This window comes from Podarcis melisellensis, assembly GCF_964234715.1.
Source record: "Podarcis melisellensis genome assembly, chromosome: 16".
Taxonomy (NCBI): domain Eukaryota; kingdom Metazoa; phylum Chordata; class Lepidosauria; order Squamata; family Lacertidae; genus Podarcis; species Podarcis melisellensis.
Window position 1 is genome coordinate 8,631,814 of NC_138533.1, and position 20,946 is coordinate 8,652,759.

The window sequence follows — 20,946 nt, forward strand, 5'->3', positions numbered from 1 at the left end:
TCTGGAACAGATTAATCCGTTTTCCATTACTTTCTACGGGAAAGTGTGCCATGGTTTTGGAACGGACTTCCGGAACGGATTAAGTTTGAGAAGCAAGGTACCACTGTACCTGTAAAGCCATCTCTTTCCCCTCCTGTTAATTACTCCTCGCATTAATATCAACAAATTAACAAGGCGCTTGCTTGTGAAATACAAGAAGAAAGTTGCAACAGTGGAGGGAATGCTTCTGTTTATTATTTCCCAAAAAAACAGACAATAAAAGACAAGTTTTTTAGTATCAAAATACTTGATATGGTTCCTCATTTTTTCCACACTGGCCGCTAAAAAAAAAAAAAAGACCGCCACACCTTGAACACTTTTTCCTCTCTCCTTTTCAAGGCAACCCCCTCCTTTTTTTACACAAAGGCAAAAATAAACCCCCCACACCTTGATAAATCAAGTCTCCAAACAGCAAAGGGCCTTGTGGCGGCTGGTATCCAGTTTTTTTTGTGTTTTGTTTTAAGACAGTACAGTAAGATCCCGCGGCTCAAGAAGGGGAGGGAACCAACCCCTTGCGTCCGGAAGAGCACTAGGATAAAGAGAGAGCTCCTCTCCTCATGCTCACACACCCATACACAGAAGCTACAAAAGCTTTTACTCAAAAAAGCACAGAGCAAGCTAAGCCTAGCTGGGGAAGAGAGATTTCTTGGTTACAGGAGACTGTGGAGCAGCCTGCTCTTAGTAACCAGGTGTAAGAAGCTTGAAGGAGGGGAGAAGGCCAAGGTGCTCGAGGAAAAGAGTTAGGTGCGTGTTTAGAGAGCGAAATGGATCGTGAAACCTGATATATTTTGATATATATGTGTTCCCCAAACTAGAAATAGCTATAAAGCACAAGAGAGTGTGTTAAGACTGCACCATTTTGGCAAAACACACACACACACACACACACACGGACACCTCTGCCAGAAGCAAAGAAGTTCTAGGTACTCCCCCAACCCCATCAAAAAAATTTTTAAGAGGGATTTCTTTGTACAGAGGCCACGTTCCTGTCCCCCTCAATAAATTTCATGAGGCTTTTTCATTTATCTGGCTTAGGCGGGACATTTGCAACCTTTCCATAGGCTGCAGAAATGTCCCATTCCAACCAAACCCCGCCCCCCCAAAAAAACCAGCAAGAAAAAAAAAAGGGCAGGTCAAGGAGGTGAAACCGCAAACCAAAAGCCCACAAGCTTGTGAGCTCTAGGAATTACACAATGTTCCTCGCAAGGGGTTTTTTACTTCCCCGTTCCAAAAGAATTACCCTCCCCCCCCCCCCGACTGCAAAGGAATGTACATCTCAGACACACACACACCCCAAATATCATGTTGCGTGCCGGGTTTTCGTTTCGTGATGCTGCTGGCAACTGCCCAGTCTGATGGCCCCATAATCATTGGGGAGGGGCGCAGAGGGACTGGAGAGAAGATAAGAGGGGAGGTGGATTGGCAGAGGCTTTTGGTTAAGTTGGCAACGAGAGCTGGAAGGTTCACCTTTGACCCTTCAAGGGTTAGAGGTCAACTTTTCTTTCGTTCTGTTTTTAAGACAAGAGCCGGGCCCAGCAGGAAGCTGCCCACTGGATTGGCTAAAAAAAGGCAGTGGGGTGCATGGGTGGGGGAGCCAGGGTGAGGCCGGTGGGCGGGCGGGCAGGGTCTTTTACATGTCGTTCAGGTCAAGCAGAGTCTGGTCCAACATCCGTTGCGTGCAAAGGTGCTCTTCTTTGGTGCATTTCAGCTTATCTGGAAAGGAAGAGCAGAGACCGTGAGCGGCTGGGTCAGGAGGGAGCGCCACGAGGGAGGGAGCACCCTCCCATAAAGGTCCATCCCCCCCCCCCGCAGCAACGCAGTGCCCTTCACAGCAAATGCAGCCGCACAAAAGCTTTTGATTCTGTCCCCCCCCCAGCTGGAACGCCAGGTCTCCTCCCCATCCACCCTCATGCTTCCATTTTATTTTTTCGCCATCCACATGCAGAGGTATGCTTGGTTTTCATCCAGCCAGGCCTGCAGGTTTTCAGAGCTGTTGTGCGCCCCGTGCCGGAAAAAAATGCAGCCAGTTTGACACACCCACCCCACCCAAACTTGGGCTTAAAGGTAAAGGGTAAAGGGACCCCTGACCATTAGGTCCAGTCACGGCTGACTCTGGGGTTGCGGCGCTCATCTCGCTTTATTGGCCAAGGGAGCCGGCGTACAGCTTACGGGTCATGTGGCCAGCATGACTAAGCCGCTTCTGGCGAACCAGAGCAGCGCACGGAAACGGCGTTTACCTTCCCGTCGGAGCTGTACCTATTTATCTACTTGCACTTTGACGTGCTTTCGAACTGCCAGGTTGGCAGGAGCAGGGACTGAGCAACGGGAGCTCACCCCGCCACAGGGATTCGAACCACCGACCTTCTGATTGGCAAGTCCTACGCTCTGTGGTTTAACCCACAGCGCCACCCGCGGCTTAGCTGCTCATTTTTGTGACCCCCTTTGATCCGGACTGAGCTAACAGCAGAGAAGGGAGAACAGGGTATGCTGAAGCCTTGCTGCTTAAATGCTAGGAATGCAAGGAGTCCAACATCTTATTCTCACAGCAGCCAATCAGATTCCTCCAGGAAGCCCACAGAGGCTGGGCATGAAGGCAAGGGATCCCCCCTACCTCCCCGTGGCTGCTACTTGTAAGAACAGCTCCACTGGATCTGGCCAAGGGCATTTCTAGCCCATCACCCTCTTCTCACAGTGGCCAACCAGATGCATCTTCCGGAGGACCACAAGCAGGACTCTAGATCAACAGCATTTCCACTACCCGCAGTTCCAAGTAAACAGCATTCGGGGGCTTCCTGCCTCTGGCTGTGGGGGGACAGCACAGGGACGGGAGGTGTAAACTGAACCTCGCTCACCCAGGGTGTAAGCAGGGTGGTGGGGCTATCTCCCAAATGAACATGCAGAGTGTCGTCCTGTGTGCCAGCCCCTCCTGAGATTTACAGCATCAAACTTTCAAATGCATCTGATGAGCAGCTTGGGGGTTTATTTATTTATGTTATTATTAAAGCCAAGATGCTCCCAAAATCGGATGGTGAACCCAGTGCTCCACCCTGTGGCTTTTTCCGTACCTGTGCAACTTTAGAATCCTGATCATAACGTGGGCTTTTTTTTTACTTGACGGGAAAATGAGTATTCACTCACACACAGAGACATACATATGGAATTCCAACCAAGCTCAAGCAATTGCCTCGTTTGTCATGCCTTGGGCTGCAAAGCTAAAAAAGACCTTTTGGGGAAAAACCAACAGACGCAGCCATGGACGACATGCAGAGGTGACACTGTGGAGCCTCGTGACTTTTTGAAAGCTCCCCCGTGCCCATTTCGAGGAATGCTTCCCTAGATACCGCCCCGTCCGCAAGGAAGCCACAACTCCTTTTGCGTAGGGGCAGCGGGATCGAGACGCCGGCAAGCAGAGTGGCAATGGCGGGCGCGGCATCTCGAAAAACCGAACAACGGGCAGAGGGCAGACCTATCGCCACAGTGCAACCCGTACATGAAAGTGTGCAATTCTGAGATGAGTCAAGTTTAGTTCTGCTCTTCTGGCAGTTTTGGAAGGAGAGTGGGCAGCTGCCATGCATTCCCAAGCTTCAGAACGGTGGGCTGGGAAGAGCCAAAAGAATAAATGAAGCAGGCGATTGCCTTTTGAGGCTGGCTGGTTGAGTCCCGAGATGGCAGAGGCAGGTGTCCCGTTTGACCAAGCATCAAAGGGTTCCCCCTGAACGGTGGAACAGGGTCCCAATCGCTTCCGGCGCGGTTACACCATTCTGGTCACTGTTCCCGTAGCGACAGGGTGCCCCCTTCTGTCCAGGCGTCACTCCAGAGGTTGATACCTACCAAATCTCCTCCGTGGAACAAAACGAACGTACATACACACACACAAGCACACACACACACATACCTTTTTAAAAAAATACCTGCCAGACAGCAACATTTATCCAACAAAAGAAACAGCACAGGCAGGGAAAGTACACGCCAGGCACGAAACCAAGTGGGCCAGTGGTTTTATTGGTACAAGAAAATGATAACTTTTTGGAAATAACCAAGTCAGCCAATCCATGCAAGAGGGGTCTAAAAGGGAGCAGGGAGAGAAGGAGGGAAGAACTTCGAGCTACAGAAGACCCGCGTCATAGAAAGGGGTGTCAATAGAAGTAGCTACAGGGGCATTGCCTGGTGGGGAGGGAAATCTAGAGCCGCCCCACGCCAAGAAAACGCCCCACTGCTATGCTAGTCTTCTACAGCAGGGCTGGGGAAGCTGTGGGCCTCCAGGTGATGTGGAGCACCCCCAATTCACACCAGCTTCAATCAACGATCTGCGATGTCTTGGGAGCGAGAAGCTTGGAGTCCAAGAGGGCTGCAGATTCCCCAGCCTGCATCTACAGGAAGAAGCTACTACTCTCAACGTTGGGTTCCCGCATGTGGCTGGACTACAAGGCCCATCAACCTCCGCCATGGGCTAAGCTGGCTGTGGATGATGGGTTTTGTAGTCCAAAACAAGCTTTGGGGACACCCAAGGCGGATGAACACTCCGCCAGGCCTGTGCTAGCAACCTACTGCGCCAAGAAAGCAGGCGGTGAGTAATGCCCAGCTTTTGTAGAAAAACAAAAGCTTAGAAAAATAAGTACATTAGGAAGGCTAAGCATCAAGTGCTCCAATTAAACTGCAATAAGTGTCCTAAGTCAGCCAGTCTTTAAAAAGAAAAAAAAGGAGGGGGGGAGAGTGTGCGCTCCGGTTTCAAGTCTGCGTCCGGCAGGCTCCCCCCCCCCAAGCGCCTCGCCAAATAAAGCTGGCTTTAAACAGGATCAGAGGAGAGACCCCCTTCTCAGTCACACAGATCATGCAGGGTTAACTTCAGCTCATTAGCCAGCAGCCGGTTTTTCTCAAGCTGGCTGTATAGACGCTCTGTGCAGAGGCAAGAGGAAGAGGAGGAGATTAGGAGAAGGAAAAACAAAATGAGAGAGGGAGAGAGAGAGAGAAGAGAAAGAGAAGAGAGAGGACAAAAAAAAAGAAAAAGGAAGGTTAGTTGAGTACCAAAAGATGGGGCACGTCCCCCGCCTCAGTTAATGCCATGCCAACCCAGCTGGTTTCAAGCAAAATTAAAAAAAGGGGGTCAGGGAGAGGTTTGCCAGAACAACGCTGGCTGAGGGTGGGGGGGAGAGAATAAGAGAAATAAATCAAGAAGAGGCTTCATGTTTTAGAACAGCCTAAGAAATAAGAGTGGGATCTGCTCCCAGGATCATAATTTAGTCAGTGCATGCTGCAAAAGGAGCAGGAACGGCTCCTCATCGCACACTACTTTAAGAAAAAAAAATATGGAAGTTTCCTGCTTCTGTTTTAAAGAGAGATGCCTAGGGTGCGTTGTCCCACCTTGGAGCAATGTTGGCGCACGTGGGGATATAGGGCTGAGCAGAAGGGCGGTGAGAGAGGAAGGCTGCTGGCAAAGCACTCACAGGCCAAGGGGGAAGGAGCGCAAGACATACCGCAGCATGGCAGATATGGCGCTGCCTTTCAGAGCCGGACCAGAACTCCACCTAGCTCAGTATTGCATACACAGAGGGTGGAGGGGATTGGTGGCTGCCTAGAAGTTGCTGGACTCCCATCAGCCCCCAGCCAGCATAGCCAATGGTCAGGGATGATGGGAGTTGTAGTTCAGCCGTGTTCTTGCTCTCCCAGCATGGCCAATGGTCAGGGATGATGGCAAACAACATCTGACGGGCGGCCACTGGCTGCATAGGCGTCCTTGTCTGCAAGCAGTAGTGACAGGTCTCCAGCAAAGGCATCTCTCAGCTCCGCTGCCTCTTTTGCCTTGGGATTTAACCCGTTACCTTCTGCATGCAAGCTGCGTCACTCAGCTACGGCCCTGCTCCCAAAGGATAGGCAAAAATGGGGCTCTCGGCTGCAGCCACGACCTCCTCCCTTGCACTGCCTCACGAGGACCACACGGCAACCTATCCTGTGCCAGCAGCAGAGGGAAGGATGCTTTTTCTACCTGTAGTGGGCAGAATGCCCTCCAAACAGGTAAATAGACCAGCTGAGCACAGCTCCAGATCCCGGCTGTGCACGGAAAGGGGCTTTTGTGTGGGTTGAAGCCACAACACCTGCAGCAAGAGCAGAGAGAGAGAGACTCCTGTCTGAAACCCTAGAAGCTGGAGATCCCACGATGGTATCCGCCCCCAGTGCTCAGCAAGGCCCCCTGCCCCTCGCTACCTATTTATTTTTTAAAAAAATAAATGTGCGTGTGGGTCTTTGTTTACCAGTTTTATTTGTTCTGGGTGTGTAGTGTTTTGCCTGCTCAGAGGGGTCGGCATTCTGAGCCCTGCCAGTTTTTCGTTCTGTGAAATGGGTTGTTTTTCTTGTTCCTACATTTCCACATGTGCCCTCTGTTCCAAAAAAGGTCGTGTACCACCTGCCCTAGAGAGTCACTGGTAGTTTTGGGAGGCAGGGATGCTTCTGGATTGCAGCTGTTGCAAACAGCGGGTTGGGAATAGAGTTTTTGTGCTCGAAACTTGCTTGTGGGCATCTGGTCGGCCCCTATCAGAACAGGATGGTGGACTAGATGAGTCTCTGGCCTGATCCAGAGGGGCACTTACCGTATTTTTCGCTCCATAAGACACACTTTTCCCTCCTAAAAAGTAAGGGGAAATGTGTGTGCGTCTTATGGAGCGAATGCGGGGGGGGGGGGGGCGGGGCGGGCAGGCAGGAAAAGCCCCCAAGAACCGCACACAAGCTCTGTGCGGCTTTTCCCCAGGAGGGAGAAGGGACTGACGCGGCCAGATTTTTAACCCTTAAAAATTACCATATTTTTCGCTCTATAGGACGCACTTTTTCCCCTTCAAAAATGAAGGGGAAATGTGTGTGCGTCCTATGGAGTGAAGACGCCATAGCACCACGACCCTCTCCCGGCTGGAGAGGTAACGTGCGGCTATGGCAGAAGCCTCTATAGCTGCGCGTCACCTCTCCAGCCAGGAGAGCGTGCACGGGGCTAAAGCAGCCCCCCGAGACCCTCTCCCGGCTGGAGAGGTGACACGCGGCTATGGCAGGAGCCTCCATAGCCATGCGTCACCTCTCCAGCCGGGAGAGCGCACGCGGGGCTAAAGCAGCCATAGCCCCGCGATCCTCTCCCAGCTGGAGAAGTGACGCCTGACTATGGCAGCAGCCTCTCCGCTGCACCTTTCCGCTGCTCCCTGACCTGCTCTTTGGGGCTGGTGGTGGGCTTCCCCCCGCCAGCCCCAGAGAGCAGGTTGAAAGGAACCTGAAGCCTGGAGAGCGAGAGGGGTCGGTGCGCACCGACCCCTCTCGCTCTCCAGGCTTCCAAGGTAGCCGCCTGAACGCACCTTAAACGGCACCTTGTTTTAGAGCGGGAAAACAAGAGGGGGGAAATTCTCCCACTCTCTGCGCAGCGCTTCCTGCCGCTTCGCTGAAGGGGCGCTGGGCAGAGAGAGGAAGAATTTTTTCCCCTTGTTCTCCCCCCTCTACAACAAGGTGCGTCCTATTGTCCGGTGCGTCCTATGGTGCGAAAAATACGGTAGGTGCGCCTTATGGAGCGAAAAATACGGTATGTTCCTTGGAGGCTGCCTCATACTGGTGGGTCCACCACCTGCCCATCTAGCCCAGAACTCTGGCCGGCAGCAGCTCCCCCATGTTCTCAGGCACAGAGATTAACTAGGACGTGCCAGGGAATTAAACCTGCAATGCTTTCTGCGCAAGAAGCCAGAGCCGCTGAGACTCAGCCAGAGCCGCTGCCCTGAGCCCCAGCCCACTCCCTTTCCAGATGCAAGCTCCGTGGCTAGGAAGAGGGGGAAACAGCTGGGCGGCCTGAGATAACACGTCTGAAGATGCGATCTGGCAAGCTGAGCGGCATCATGACCATGCAGCTCTTGGGTATGCTAAACAGCCCCACGCAAATGATACCCTTAAAAAAAGAAAAGCACCCACAGGAGGAAGGAGAAAAAAAGAGCAGCATGGAAGGGCTGGATCCCCTATGCCAGAGAAGCGGCGCCTGGGAAGCTGTGGCAAAAGTAGAGCTGGTTCTAATCATAGAGCTAGAGTGTTTCAAAGCAGCCCCCACATGCGGGTGACAGGCCTGATTGTTCCCATCTCATAGCTGTCAACTTTTAGATTTGAAAATGAGGGATCAGCAGCCTCACCTGTCCCGGGGACAGTCTATGGGATATCTAACAATCCAGGATAGCAGCAGGAAACGGCGCTGGAATAAGGGAATTTCCCGCAAAAAAGGGGAAGGTTGACAGCTATGCCCCATCTTCCCCTTGGACCAGATCCCTTGATGCTGCCTGCCTCGTTCAAAATGCACTAGAATCCCAATCCCTTGGATGCTCCTAGATGCAGTGGGGAAGGTGGGGTTGGGGTTCAGAAAGGACAGGATGGCGGTTGTCCAATCCTGGCATCCAATAAAACATGGGCATGTCTTAAGGTGGGCAGGGGTTGTGGAAGAGGTGGAGCGAGTGAAACTGAGCCAGAAGAGCAGTGTGCTTCTGACGAGCAGCCAGACACCGGGGATTGAACCTGGGACCTTCAGCATGCAAAGCAGGGGCTCTGGCACTGAGCTGCATCCCTTCCCCAGAGGCACACCTGCTGCAGCACAAACCTGGGTTCGTTTTAGCATTTAGCAGTTGCGGTCCTGATGAGAATGCCATGACAACATTACTCGGAGATAGTTGTGCCTTGTTGGATCGGACCAGAGGTGCATCTTATATAGCAGTCCCATTGGGAGTGGGGGAACAGCAGCTTGTCTGCCCTGGGTCTCCAAGAAGCCTGCAACCCTGGCAACTGGGAGTCAGTGGTATGCAGCCTCTGAACACGCAGACCCAATACAGACAAAATGAAAGGACTTCTCTGCACAATAGTTACAACTCTGGAATTCGCTCCCACGAGAAGGGGTGATGGCCAGCATCTCAGATGCTTTTAAAAGGGGATTAGGCAAATTCATGGGGGATAAGGCTACTTGTGGGCTTCCCAGAGGAATCTGTTTGGACACTGAGAGAACAGGATGCTGGACTACATGGGCCTTTGGCCTGATCCAGCAGAGCTGTACTTACATTCATATATTGGTTGCACTGCCTGGAAGTTTTGTTTTTTAATGGTTTAAAAGGCATCTGGCCACAGCAAGAACAGGATCCTGGACTATGTGGGACTTTAGACTGACCCAGAGAGCTTTCCCCAATGTCCATTTAAGAAAAGGTGAATCGTGTAGTAAGACGCCACCGACATCACATTCTCGCAGTGGCAAAGTACCAGCTTTGTTATGTACTGTATAAAGCGTTTCCTATTCTGGGACCCACGCCGGATGCTCAGCTTATGAAGCGGGGGGAGAGAAAAGGGCTTAAGCCGTTTGGCTTGCAGTTTTACGATCCTTCCATCCCCGCCCAAGATTGTTTCCTCCCCAACTCCCCAAATATAAAATGGTGTCGAGGGTGCCGCCAAGCCTCATGCAGGGGTTCTTGTGTTGAAGTGTGTGTCACACCCTTTGCAAAATGTGTTTAGCGAACCCAGAGTAACCATTCACAGTGCAGCAGCCACAGGACTTCTTTTGTTTCGTGGAAAGGTGGTGCAGAAATCAGACCTGGCCCAGCGTCTAGTGCATCATGTCTATATTACATTCCGCCGACGGTTACACAAATCTGTTTCGTAAAAGCCAGCAGTGTGACAGTCGCTACAGCAGCACGGTCTCCAGGAGCACACAGACACACACACACACCCCAGAAGTGTCACCCCGCTTGCTTGCTTGCTTGCTTACAAGCCAGCCAGGCTCCAAATAGCTCTGCGGCCAAGAATCCCGGACCCCGCCCCCGGCTCCCCCACGCCCGGGCAGAGTCCGGCACGTCGGGCGTCACAAAGGCCGCTTTGTTTTCCAGACCAAGGGTGCAGCGGAGTGGCCCAGCCGGGGAGGGGGAGAGGCAGCAGTCCGACAGCTCGTGAGGTCACGCACATCCCTGCGTAGGGAAGAGGCTTGTTCCCACGGAGGCCCCGAGGTGCCAGTGTAGGATGAGGCGATGTCCCGGGGGGGGAAGATCAGCCGACAGGAGCAAACAGAGGGAGAGGAAACGAGACCAAAAAAGAAATCCGGAAGGGAAAAAAAGAGAAGAAGCTGCAGGAAGAAGCCACTAAGTGGAGCTTTGGAATCACAGATTTTATCTGCAGGCGAGAGAGAAAGGAAGGAAGGAAGGAAAGAAGGCCGTTGCAACATGGTGCATGGAAAGAGAGTAAGGGAGAGGGCACGGCACACTTGAGGAACGCATTCCGTGGTTAGGGGAAAGGAAAGGACAGGGAGCGTCCCGTCAAATCTGCAAACCAAGCCCACACACACACAAGAGGCCAAAAAGCAGCCGGTTATACCAAACCAAACTTTCGTTTTTTAAAAAGGGAAGTAAGATGCAAGCGGTTCGCCCTGCAAACACACGCCCAGCCGTTGCCAAGCAACTTCTGGTTAATACGCGCCGCGCCTCTGACCTGATACAACCCTCTGAACACCCACACCCACCGAGGATGCAAAGAGGTATCAAGAAGATGGAAGTGGGAAGGGGAAAGGTTCATGCCGTCAGTGAACCAAGGTAAAGGTAAAGGTACCCCTGCCCGTACAGGCCAGTCTTGCCAGACTCTGGGGTTGTGCGCTCATCTCACTCTATAGGCCGGGAGCCAGCGCTGTCCGCAGACACTTCCGGGTCACGTGGCCAGCGTGACAAGCTGCATCTGGCGAGCCAGCGCAGCACACGGGACGCCATTTACCTTCCCGCTATAAAGCGGTCCCTATTTATCTACTTTCACCCGGAGGTGCTTTCGAACTGCTAGGTTGGCAGGCGCTGGGACCGAACGACGGGAGCGCACCCCGCTGCGGGGATTCGAACCGCCAACCATGCGATCGGCAAGTCCTAGGCGCTGAGGTTTTACCCACAGCGCCACAGTACCAAGGTAGCCACACACAAATGCTCCTTGCAACGGCTCCCCAACCCAATGCAAAAAATGGGGGGCGTTCGGGTATTTTTGGGGGGAGGGGAGGTGTTAATTCATCCACCCAAGTCTCAATATTTTTTATTTATTAAAGCAAGCTCTGTCCCTCCTTTCCTCCCAAAGGGGACCAGGGTGTGGAACCCTTCTTCCGGGGCAGCCAGCTGTAGTTACCTGGAAAGAGGAATTGAAAGGCCTTGCCCTTCACGGGTGCAGGAAACAGGGTCCACCCTGATTCAACCAAAAGGCAGATTGAGGAAGGGGAGGGAGAAGGGTGGAGTGGTTCACTTTGGTAGGGCTTAATGTTCTCCGGTCCAATTTATTGGAAGGCAGATTCAACAAAACCCCAATGAGAAGGGAGGCTGCCTTTGTGGCGTCTATCCTGCGTGCGCTTTTTCACTGTGGTTTCTATCAAGGGGCTGGAAAGACCTAATATATCCTATTACACAGTCCATCCCTGGCCACTGTTTCCCTTTGCTCCAGGGCTCCAATGTTGGCCGCAGAGAAAGTGGCGAAGTTTGTAAATATGGGTATCTGTTTCAGATCACTTATAATCAATATATATATATATATATTGATGAAAACCTCTAGCATTAAAACCTGTGTTTTTCTGTCACATCAACATGCATTTTTAAAGGCTATTGTCCATTGTTATAAAATTGCTATTAATCGTTTAAAGCAGTGTTCCCCAACCTTGGGCCTCCAGCTGTTTTTGGACTACAACTCCCATCATCCCTCTCTAGCAAGATCAGTGGTCAAGGATGATGGGAATTGTAGTCCAAAAACAGCTGGAGGCCCAAGGTTGGGGAACACTGGTTTAAAGGGTCTGTCAACTGCAAATGAAAGTGATGGTTCGAACGAGCAGCTCAGTGGCAGCTGGTGAACCTGTGGCCTTCCAGATTTGGTGGATTCCTGACTCCTTGCTGACCCTGACGACGGGCGCTGGAGTCCAACATTATCTGTGAGTCACCATGCTGGCTAGACACACGGTGCCAAAAACACACACAGGAGGGATTGTTTTTACCATGGGAGGGGAGTTATCCTTGCTGAAGTTAACCAAATTTGCAAATCACGCATACTGCCTTATACGAAGTCAGCCCGCTGGACTGTCTAGCTTGGCATCGCCTGTTGCAACTCTAGGGCCAGGCGTGGGGAAGCTTGTGGCGCTACAGATGCCGGCCGGTCCCCCAACTCCACATCAGCCCCAAAAAGCATGGCCAGTGGCGAGGGATGATGGGAGCTGTCATTCAGCAACTCCTGGAGAGCCGAGGGCCCAGGCCTGCTGTCTTGCACACATGTCCCAGCCAATCAGGGATCACATAATAATAAATGCACTTACAGAGGCGTGAAGCGGGGAGTGGAGAAGCTGTAGGGCCACGTCAGATGTTGGCCGGACTCGCAACACCCGCCAGCCCCGGCCAGCATGCACAGTGGGCGGCGGCGGCAGGAGTCGAGAGTCCAGAGACATCTGAACAGCCTAACCCAACCGCTGGAGCAGGATTAGTACCGCGTTTGCCACAGCACACAAGGCAAGCGGAGGCGAACACACAAGCCCCCACCCCGCGGACCCAACAGGCCCAAGCGCCGGTATTTACATAGAAGTCATGTCATTGAGGGCGTGGTCCAGTTCCTCGCTAATGGCTTTGTACTTCAGTTTCTGGGCATACAGCTCGTCTATTTAAAGAAAAGGGGGATGAGGAGAAGTGAGGGAAGGCAGGTCGTCCAGGCCGTCAGGAGGAGGAGAAGAAAGAGGAGCCAGTGATGGATTTACAGAGGGAAGGAGGAGAGAGCGAGGTCAGATATACACATAGCAGAGAATGGATCCCCAATGGTGGCCAAGGAAAACGAACAAACCAATCACAGAGAAACCTTTGACAGCTACGGACCCATTCCTGCACTAGGAAAACCTAGCCAGAGTAGCTTATGCACTGTTTACTTCAAGACTGTGATGTACTATACAGTCGTATCTTGGAAGCTGAATGGAATCCGTTCAGGAAGTCCGTTCGACTTCCAAAACGTTCAGAAATCAAAGTGTGGCTTCTGATTGGCTTCAGGAAGCTCCTGCAGCCAATCCAATCGGAAGCCGCGGAAGCCCCGTCGGACGTTCGGCTTCCAAAAGAATGTTCGAAAAGCGGAACAGTCACTTCTGGGTTTCGATTTGTTGGGGGAGCCAAGGCATTTGAGATCCAAGGTACAAGTGTGTGTGTGTGTATGGATGGTGCTTGATCCAGAAGCTGCAGTTAGTGCAGAATCTTTCAGCAAGACTGCTGATGGGAGGCCTTGCCAGCCTATAATACCTGCTGTGCTCAGAGATCTACACTGGGTGCCAATTTGCTACTGGGCCAAGTTCAAGGTATTACTATTTAACAGCTTGCAATCTGTGGAAACACCTCCCCCCCCCCCATGTATGTCCACTCAACCACTTTGATCTGCGGAATTAGCACTGTTACAGGTGCCACCTAATACATGTTCCGCATCTGTAACAAATTGGTATTTTAACATGGCAGCCCCTACACTTTGGAACTCCCTGCCTATTGATATCGCGCAGGTGCCTGCAAAGTACTCTTTTCGGTAAGACCTAGATGGTAAGAAGCAAGAAATATATATTTTAAATAAAACAAAAGAACACAATAGTGGGAGATGCATCTTTTGAAGATGGTGAATGCCGTTAGAGGTTTTCTTTGGGGGGCAGAAAACACCCGTTAAGGGTTGTTAATACGAGCTGCTTCTTTATTTAGAAGTGTCACCGGATTGAAAGTGAGAGAAAGTGAAAACGCTAGCGGCATTAAGGTAAATGCAACGGTATAATATATAATAAAGGAGGAATAAGGGGAGAAAGTGATCTAAATGGATGTATAATAATATGCAGGAATGGTGGGAATATTAAAGCAACCAGGGAAGGGGGAGGGAGGGAAGCCGCTGAATGTTTTTATTAAAAGAAATATATTAATGGTGGAATTGTATATTTGAATGTGAATGGGATTTTGGAAATAGTAATAACGAAAATTATAAATACATTTTTGTAAAAGCCTTTATGTCAGGAATGGGGAAGCTGTGGGTAAGGTCCTGTTTTGACAAACTTCCTCAGATGGTAGCCCCGCAAAAGCGTTTCAAGGCCCTGACTGCCGTTCTCAGGGCCGTTTGCAGCCTGCAGCTCTGTTGCAGGGCTGTTTTTCTCTCCAGAAAAGTTACTCTATTCCAAGAGGATAATAGGGTTGAGAGTTCTGGGCAGTCTGTCATCAGCTGCTTAGACTGAACATCCTTCAGCACAACAGTAACAATTTTGTGCTGTGTGGGTTTGTGGTTTTTGATAATAATAATAAAGGTAAAGGTAAAGGTACCCCTGCCCATACGGACCAGTCGTGTCCGACTCTAGGGTTGCGTGCTCATCTCGCTTAAGAGGCCGGGGGCCAGCGCTGTCCGGAGACACTTCCGGGTCACGTGGCCAGCGTGACAAGCTGCATCTGACGAGCCAGCACCAGCGCAGCACACGGAAACGCCCTTTACCTTCCCGCTATACAGCGGTCCCTATTTATCTACTTGCACTTAGGAGTGCTTTCGAACTGCTAGGTGGGCAGGAGCTGGGACCGAACGACGGGAGCTCACCCCGCCGTGGGGATTCGAACCGCCGACCATACGATAAGCAAGTCCTAGGCACTGAGGTTTTATCCACAGCGCTACCCGCGTCCCCAATAATAATAAAAATATTTTTTCCCCCAGCCACTCATATTTTGCAAGGGGAGAAGTGATGCCACGGAAGAGGGGCCACAGCAGAATGTGCCCCGGTCGCCCCATTTTGGGGTCACTGCCCTATGGCATTATGTAGGGTGTAGTGCCATGAGTTGAGATTCCCCAGAAGTTAAGCTCTGCCAGAGACGGCTTGCTAATCTTAAGTGATCCATGGACAAATACCGGGAAAGTATCACTTACTGAGCTTTTAAGAAAGAACCGACACTGAAACATCCGGTCAACTGCTAAGAGTTTCCTGAGTCGCTATTTGGCCTTTTCCGAAAGTTGACTCTTATGACCTGTGGGTCACGCCACAAACTACTGCAATTGTGTCTTGACTTGGGCTTTGAGTGCCAGCTGCATATCAATTTCTTTACATTGGGGCCATGAGCTCAGAAACAGCTCGACGAACAAAGAAGTGAAAGAATTTTTTTTTTTTTTAAGTAAGAGGAAAAAACACACTATGATAGCAGTACTGTATTTAGGGTGGAGCTGTTTCACTGCACAGGATGCCTAGTTGAGAGGGTGCAAAATAATAATTTTTTAAAAATGGAAAATTTAAAAATAATATATGGGGCAAGGTGCCAAATTCTGTCCTCACTCAGGGTACCATATTACCAAAGTCCGCCCCTCTGACGATAGACGAGAACGACAAGGCAAAGCAAGCTATCTGAGCCACATCTTGCAATTCAGATTTCAAATCTGGGCAGAGTGATTTTACAGACTTTTTGCGAAATGGAACCGGAGAAGAAATGGATACTCTTGGAATTCCGCTGGAGATACAGGCTTGGCTTGCTAAATTAACCCGAGTTAATGGAAGGAACACTTTCCGTCCTTGAAAACACACACCCTGGGACACACACACACCCCATATCCTTCAGGAAGTCCCTCACATCTTCCATAGAGGCTTGGGGGAAGTCACAGAGGGCTGCAGAGGGGACAGGGGCTAGTCAAGTTCCCTTCCGATTAACATCCTCATCTTTTATTTTGTATTTATGTTGTGCTTGGGTTGTTTATACAGTGAGGGGGGGGGGAAGTATTTGATCCCCTGCTAAATTTGCCCGTTTGCCCTCTGACGAAGAAATGACCAGTCCATAATTTTAATGGTAGGTTTATTGTAGCTGTGAGAATAACAACAGGAAAAACCCCAGAAACCCAGAAGACAAAAGTTAACTTAAAAGTTAACCAGATAAACCCTAACTTTTGTCTTCTGTTGGTTTTCCTGTTGTTATTCTGTCTCTCGCAGCTACAATAAACCTACCATTAAAATTAGGGACTTGTCATTTCTTCGTCAGAGGGCAAACGGGCAAATTTAGCAGGGGATCAAATACTTCCCCCCCCCACTGTATCTACTTACAAGCTGCCCAGAAAACTTTGTTTCAGGACAGCACACAAAACATCATTGTTAAATTTAAAAAACCTGAACACACTCATTTGCATTCGAACCGTAAATTCCACGTTTGGGAGTTTAAAACACATAAGAAGCTATTTTTTTTTATTAAAAAAAAGATGTTTCAAATGTTAAGAGAAGAGTTGGAAAAGTGGACCACCCTCTGCCAGCCAGATCCAGAACTGGCCTACTCTCTGTGTTTGGTGGAGTCACCCAACCAGTCAATCGCCTTCAGTCATGTCTTAGAATTGGGAGCACAGAAAAGCATGTTCCGGACTCCCTTCCTTTCTAGCAAAGAAGGGCTTGCAGCAGGGATCGGAAGCAACCTGGGGGAATGCTTGCATTTGCCACCGCTTTTGAAAGGCGGATCCTGTTTCCACAGGAACAACTGCAAATGCATTTGACATCTGGTGTGCAGGACTGGGGGGGGGGGAGAGAAATGGCCTCGCAGGTCAAAACAGGGCCCCTGGCAGGTTTAATTTCACCCATGGAGGTTTTTCACCTGCATGCTTTTCCCTGACGAACACCCACTGGGTTTTTTTGAGAGCATAATTGAAATAAAGGAGGGCTCTTTGTTTCTCCCCAAGGTCTAAAGGATGACGCCCTTGAGCAGGAAAGAGCTCTTGGAAACACGACCGCACCTGTTCACTCCTAGCAGATTAAACAGTGAGAGTGGGCAGGTGAACACCCTCTGGATCTCCAGTGTTGCAAAGGTACTCTTAGATGGGGCCGGGCCTGTGGTGAACAAACATATTTCCACTTCCCTTATCAGCACAGAGCCGAGTTAACTTTCGCCTGATCTTTTAAAAGCGACCCAGCTACAGGTAATTCCAGGAGACATTTCAGACACAGCTGGTTTTCTGTGTTGGCTTCCAAGGAGTGGAATGGGGGGGCAAACCCTCACCCTACCCCCAATAAATGCTGTCCAAAGTGCATTGATTCTGGGTTGGCGGTAGTCGACAAATCCTCCACCAGGGAGGGGAAGGCTAGACAAGGCCCCAGGGGCTTCTAACTGCTAACCTCTACTGTAAGCATAGGCAAACTCCGGCCCTCTAGATGTTTGGGACTACAATGCCCATCATCCCTAGCTAGCAGGACCAGTGGTCAGGGATGATGGGAATTGTAGTCCCAAAACATCTGGAGGGCCAGAGTTTGCCTATGCCTGCTCTACTGCAAGGAGGGCTGCCTAGATGTTACTTAGGCCGCAGCTCAGCCGCGATACCCCCAATTGTAAAATCAAGGCAATTCAGAAAGGACTGCTTTTCAAAAGGACCAAGGGCCTCAGCAATTAAGAGCCCGGGGGCATGTACAGAGTGCAACTCCCTTTGCCAATGAAGAACCTTTGCACCGAGTAAGATTCTTGTTTGTTTTTTTACATTTTATGATTCCTGGTAATGGTGATGGATGATTAACAAGTGATGATTTTATACTGATGCTCCTTGACTTCCTGTCATTTACATTCCTAAGGATTTGGAGTCACAGTCGATGGCACTTTTAGAAGCTGGCAAAGGGGGTCAACGAGTCCGCAAGTTTGGAAAAGCCTCGTCTCAAGCTAGGTGCAAAATGTACCAGGAAAGAGACCCTTAAGGTCAATTTCATGCATCGACCTTGGAGTGGGGAACAAGGCTTTAAAAACAACGAAGTTGCCAGAATGGACAAATGGGGGAGCAGAGGGGGAAAGGTAAATGATGGCTTAAGGTTGCTTGGACTACATCTCCCATCACCCAACCACTGGGACAATGCCAGCTGGGGCTGATGGGAGTTGTAGTCCGACATCATATTGGGGGCCCAAGGTTGGAGAATGCTGGGCTTAGGCTCCCTCCGTCCTTCAAGAAGCAGAGACCACTGGAGGGCTAACAAAACAAAAAACAGGGTTGAAGGGGGTCTTAACTTCCCCTAGCCTCACCCCAAGCAGTTTTCAAAGTCCACACTGCACTGTAGACAGACAGACAGACAAGCCACATATTTTACAGACACACAAACGTATTCTGTTTCTAGGGCTCCTAGACACAGGACCAGAATAATCAAGAGCTGCATGTATAGGTACAAAACATCAGACCTGACGTCAAGGTAAAAGAGAGAGAAATAAGGGCAGAGGGTTGCTAACCCTGCTGCTGATACGATGTCCCTGGCCTACAACTCCCAACATCCCCTTGACCAGCACCACCAGGGGCTGATGGGAGTTAAGAATCTGCAACAACCAGGGTGGCGAAATAAAATCACGGCGTGCTATGTGCCGTTATCAAGGAAGAAGCTCCCGTTTAGCTGGATTCTCCCTATCCAACGGCACCACCTTCCTGACCACACCTACCTTCCAAGTCATCAATGGTCTTCTCCAGCTTGGCTACTGACCGCTCAGCAAACTCGGCACGGGTCTCAGCCTGGGAAAGGGAGAAAGAGCCGTGGTCAGTCAAGAAAGAGGAGGTCTGATCTATTCGATCTCCCGCCTCCATTGGTCTGTCCCCTGGCAGCAGGGAGCGGGGTTTACATTACAAGCAGGGCTGCATATTGCTTATGTCCAAACTCTTCCCAATGCCTCCAGGGATACTAGTCAAGTCTATTACAAAGGCAGACAGTGTGGTGTTGTTGGGACTACAATTCCCATCAGCCCCGGCCAGCAAGGCTGATGGCCAGGGATGATGGGAGTTGTAGTTCAGCAACATTTTGCCCCATGTTGCCAAGGAGCGGCCCAAGAAAGGACACCCACCCACCTTGACCCTTCGCATAAGGCATAGCTCACCTCCTTGAGTTTGTCGGTCAAGATCTTGATCTCCTCTTCATATTTATCCTCTTTTTGAGAGTACTGGGGGGAGAGAAGACACAACTCAGGGTCCAGACATAGCAAGGCGACTCACTACCAGCACCTCACTGCAAAGGCCAGATCCCACTCTCAACAGCTTTCTTTAAGTTTAATGGAAAACTTAAAGAAGCAGACCTTCCCCTGCCATAGAGAGGGCGAAGGCAGAATGGAAACGACAGCCAATGTGGTACAGTTGTCAAGAGTGTTGTGTTGATTCTGGGAGAGAAACCAGGCCTTCAATTCCAGCTTGGCCACTAAGCTTACTGGGAGAGCTTGGGTCAGCCGCTGGCTCTCAGCCTGCCCTACCTCACAAGGTTGTTGTGAGGATAAGTAGGGGTAAGGATAGGAAGATGCCTCCGGCTCTTAGACGGAGGGGAGGAAAGCAGTCTTGAGACAGGGTTTTTATTCTACTTCCACTCCCAAGGGCTTCCTGGGACGCACATCTTGCATTTATCGTTAGCCAAGACATGCCTAGATATAATACTAATGTCAAAAGGGTTGTGTTCTTTAAAGCAGAGGTTTTTTAACTCAATCTATTTGTCTTTACACATGAAACTGCTTTGTTAAATATTAACAAGTGTATTTTACAGGAAGCGATTTGTTCGTTCCAATTATAAGAGGCGAGGCTGGAAAAAGCAAGTTGTGCCAGGGCTAAGTGAAAAATCTGTGCGCCCTTCCAGAGGTTGCTGCACTACAACTCCCATCAGCCTCAGCCACTAGTGTCACTGGACAGGGAGTTGTAACTGCTGGGCAGACACAGGTTCCCTACCTCCGAGTTATATTCCAACCACATTTCCACAATGGCAAAGCGCTGTACGCAGAACAGCTTCCCCTGCTCCACCCAGAAACCACTCTTTGCGAACGTTGGCCTCTTACTGGGGGGGACGTGGCTGTGGTCCCAACTGCTCTCTTACCATTTTGGAGATCCCAGGTCACAAGGTGGTTAGATTGGTCTCAACTAGGGCCAGGGCCTTTTCAGTACTGGCCCCGACTTGGTGGAACGCTCTGTCACAAAAGAGACTAGAACCCTGCGGGACTTGACATCTTTCCGCAGGGCCTGCAAGACAGAGCTGTTCCGCCTGGCCTTTGGTTTAGACTCAGTCTGACCCTTACGTTTCCCTCCCCTTATGGTCTTGATTTATTGGCTACTTTTAAAATGGGGCTGCATTTTAAATTGCATTTTAACCTGTACAGTGGTGCCCCGCAAGACGAATGCCTCGCAAGACGAAAAACCCGCAAGACGAAAGGGTTTTTCGGGTTTTGCGACGCTTCGCTAGACGATTTTCCCTATGGGCTTGCATCGCAAGACGAAAGCCCATAGGGAAATCTCGGGGACCTTTTTTTAAATGCTGGCGGTGGGGAGCAAAGCCTTTTTCCCCCCTCCGGACTTCAGAAGAGGTCCAGGAAGGCCGGCGGGGGCGAAAGGCTTTGCTCCCCACCGCCAGCATTTTAAAAGCGGTCCGGGATAGCAGGGAAGCGCTTCCCGCTATCCTGGACGGCTTTTGAAGGCAGGCAGGGGGGGCAAGTCTTTGCCCCCCCTGCCTGCCTAACCGGGGGCTTTTAAATCGCCCCGGGACTGTCCGGGGCGATTTAAAAGCCCCCGGACGGCTTTTGAAGCCTCCCCCCGCCGCCCGGCATCGGAACCATGTCCCGATGCCGGGCGACGGGGCGGGAAAGCCTCCCCCCGCCGCCCGGCATCGGAACCATGTCCCGATGCCGGGCGACGGGGCGAGAAAGCCTCCCCCCGCCGCCCGGCTTCGGGGCATCGTCCCGATGCAGGGCGGCCGGGCAGGAACGCCTCCCCCCGCCGCCCGGCTTCGGGGCATCGTCCCGATGCCGGGCGACGGGGCGGGAAAGCCTCCCCCCGCCGCCCGGCATCGGAACCATGTCCCGATGCCGGGCGACGGGGCGGGAAAGCCTCCCCCCGCCGCCCGGCTTCGGGGCATCGTCCCGATGCCGGGCGACGGGGCGGGAAAGCCTCCCCCCGCCGCCCGGCTTAGGGGCATCGTCCCGATGCCGGGCGGTGGGGCAG

The 20,946-nt window shown here is 51.2% G+C and overlaps 1 protein-coding gene across 15 annotated transcripts in view; it reads right to left on the bottom strand.

Moving 5' to 3' along the window:
• Positions 1 to 212: 212 nt before the first annotated feature.
• Positions 213 to 20,946, bottom strand: part of TPM3 (tropomyosin 3) — a gene marked incomplete at its 3' end in the record, with an annotated part of 78,162 nt that continues 57,428 nt past the window's right edge. For 4 of the 15 annotated variants that reach the window (XM_081891869.1, XM_081891868.1, XM_081891873.1 and 1 more), the window contains 4 exons: positions 18,855 to 18,917; positions 18,426 to 18,495; positions 12,591 to 12,669; positions 4,021 to 4,935 (listed from right to left, as the gene is read on the bottom strand). In XM_081891869.1, the coding sequence (XP_081747995.1) occupies positions 4,914 to 4,935; positions 12,591 to 12,669; positions 18,426 to 18,495; positions 18,855 to 18,917 (234 nt within the window). Of the gene's footprint in view, positions 1,753 to 4,020; positions 4,936 to 6,475; positions 6,619 to 7,587; positions 10,186 to 12,586; positions 12,670 to 18,425; positions 18,496 to 18,854; positions 18,918 to 20,946 lie in introns of those variants that run through there. The other 11 variants (XM_081891871.1, XM_081891870.1, XM_081891877.1 and 8 more) reach the window with 5 other exon arrangements.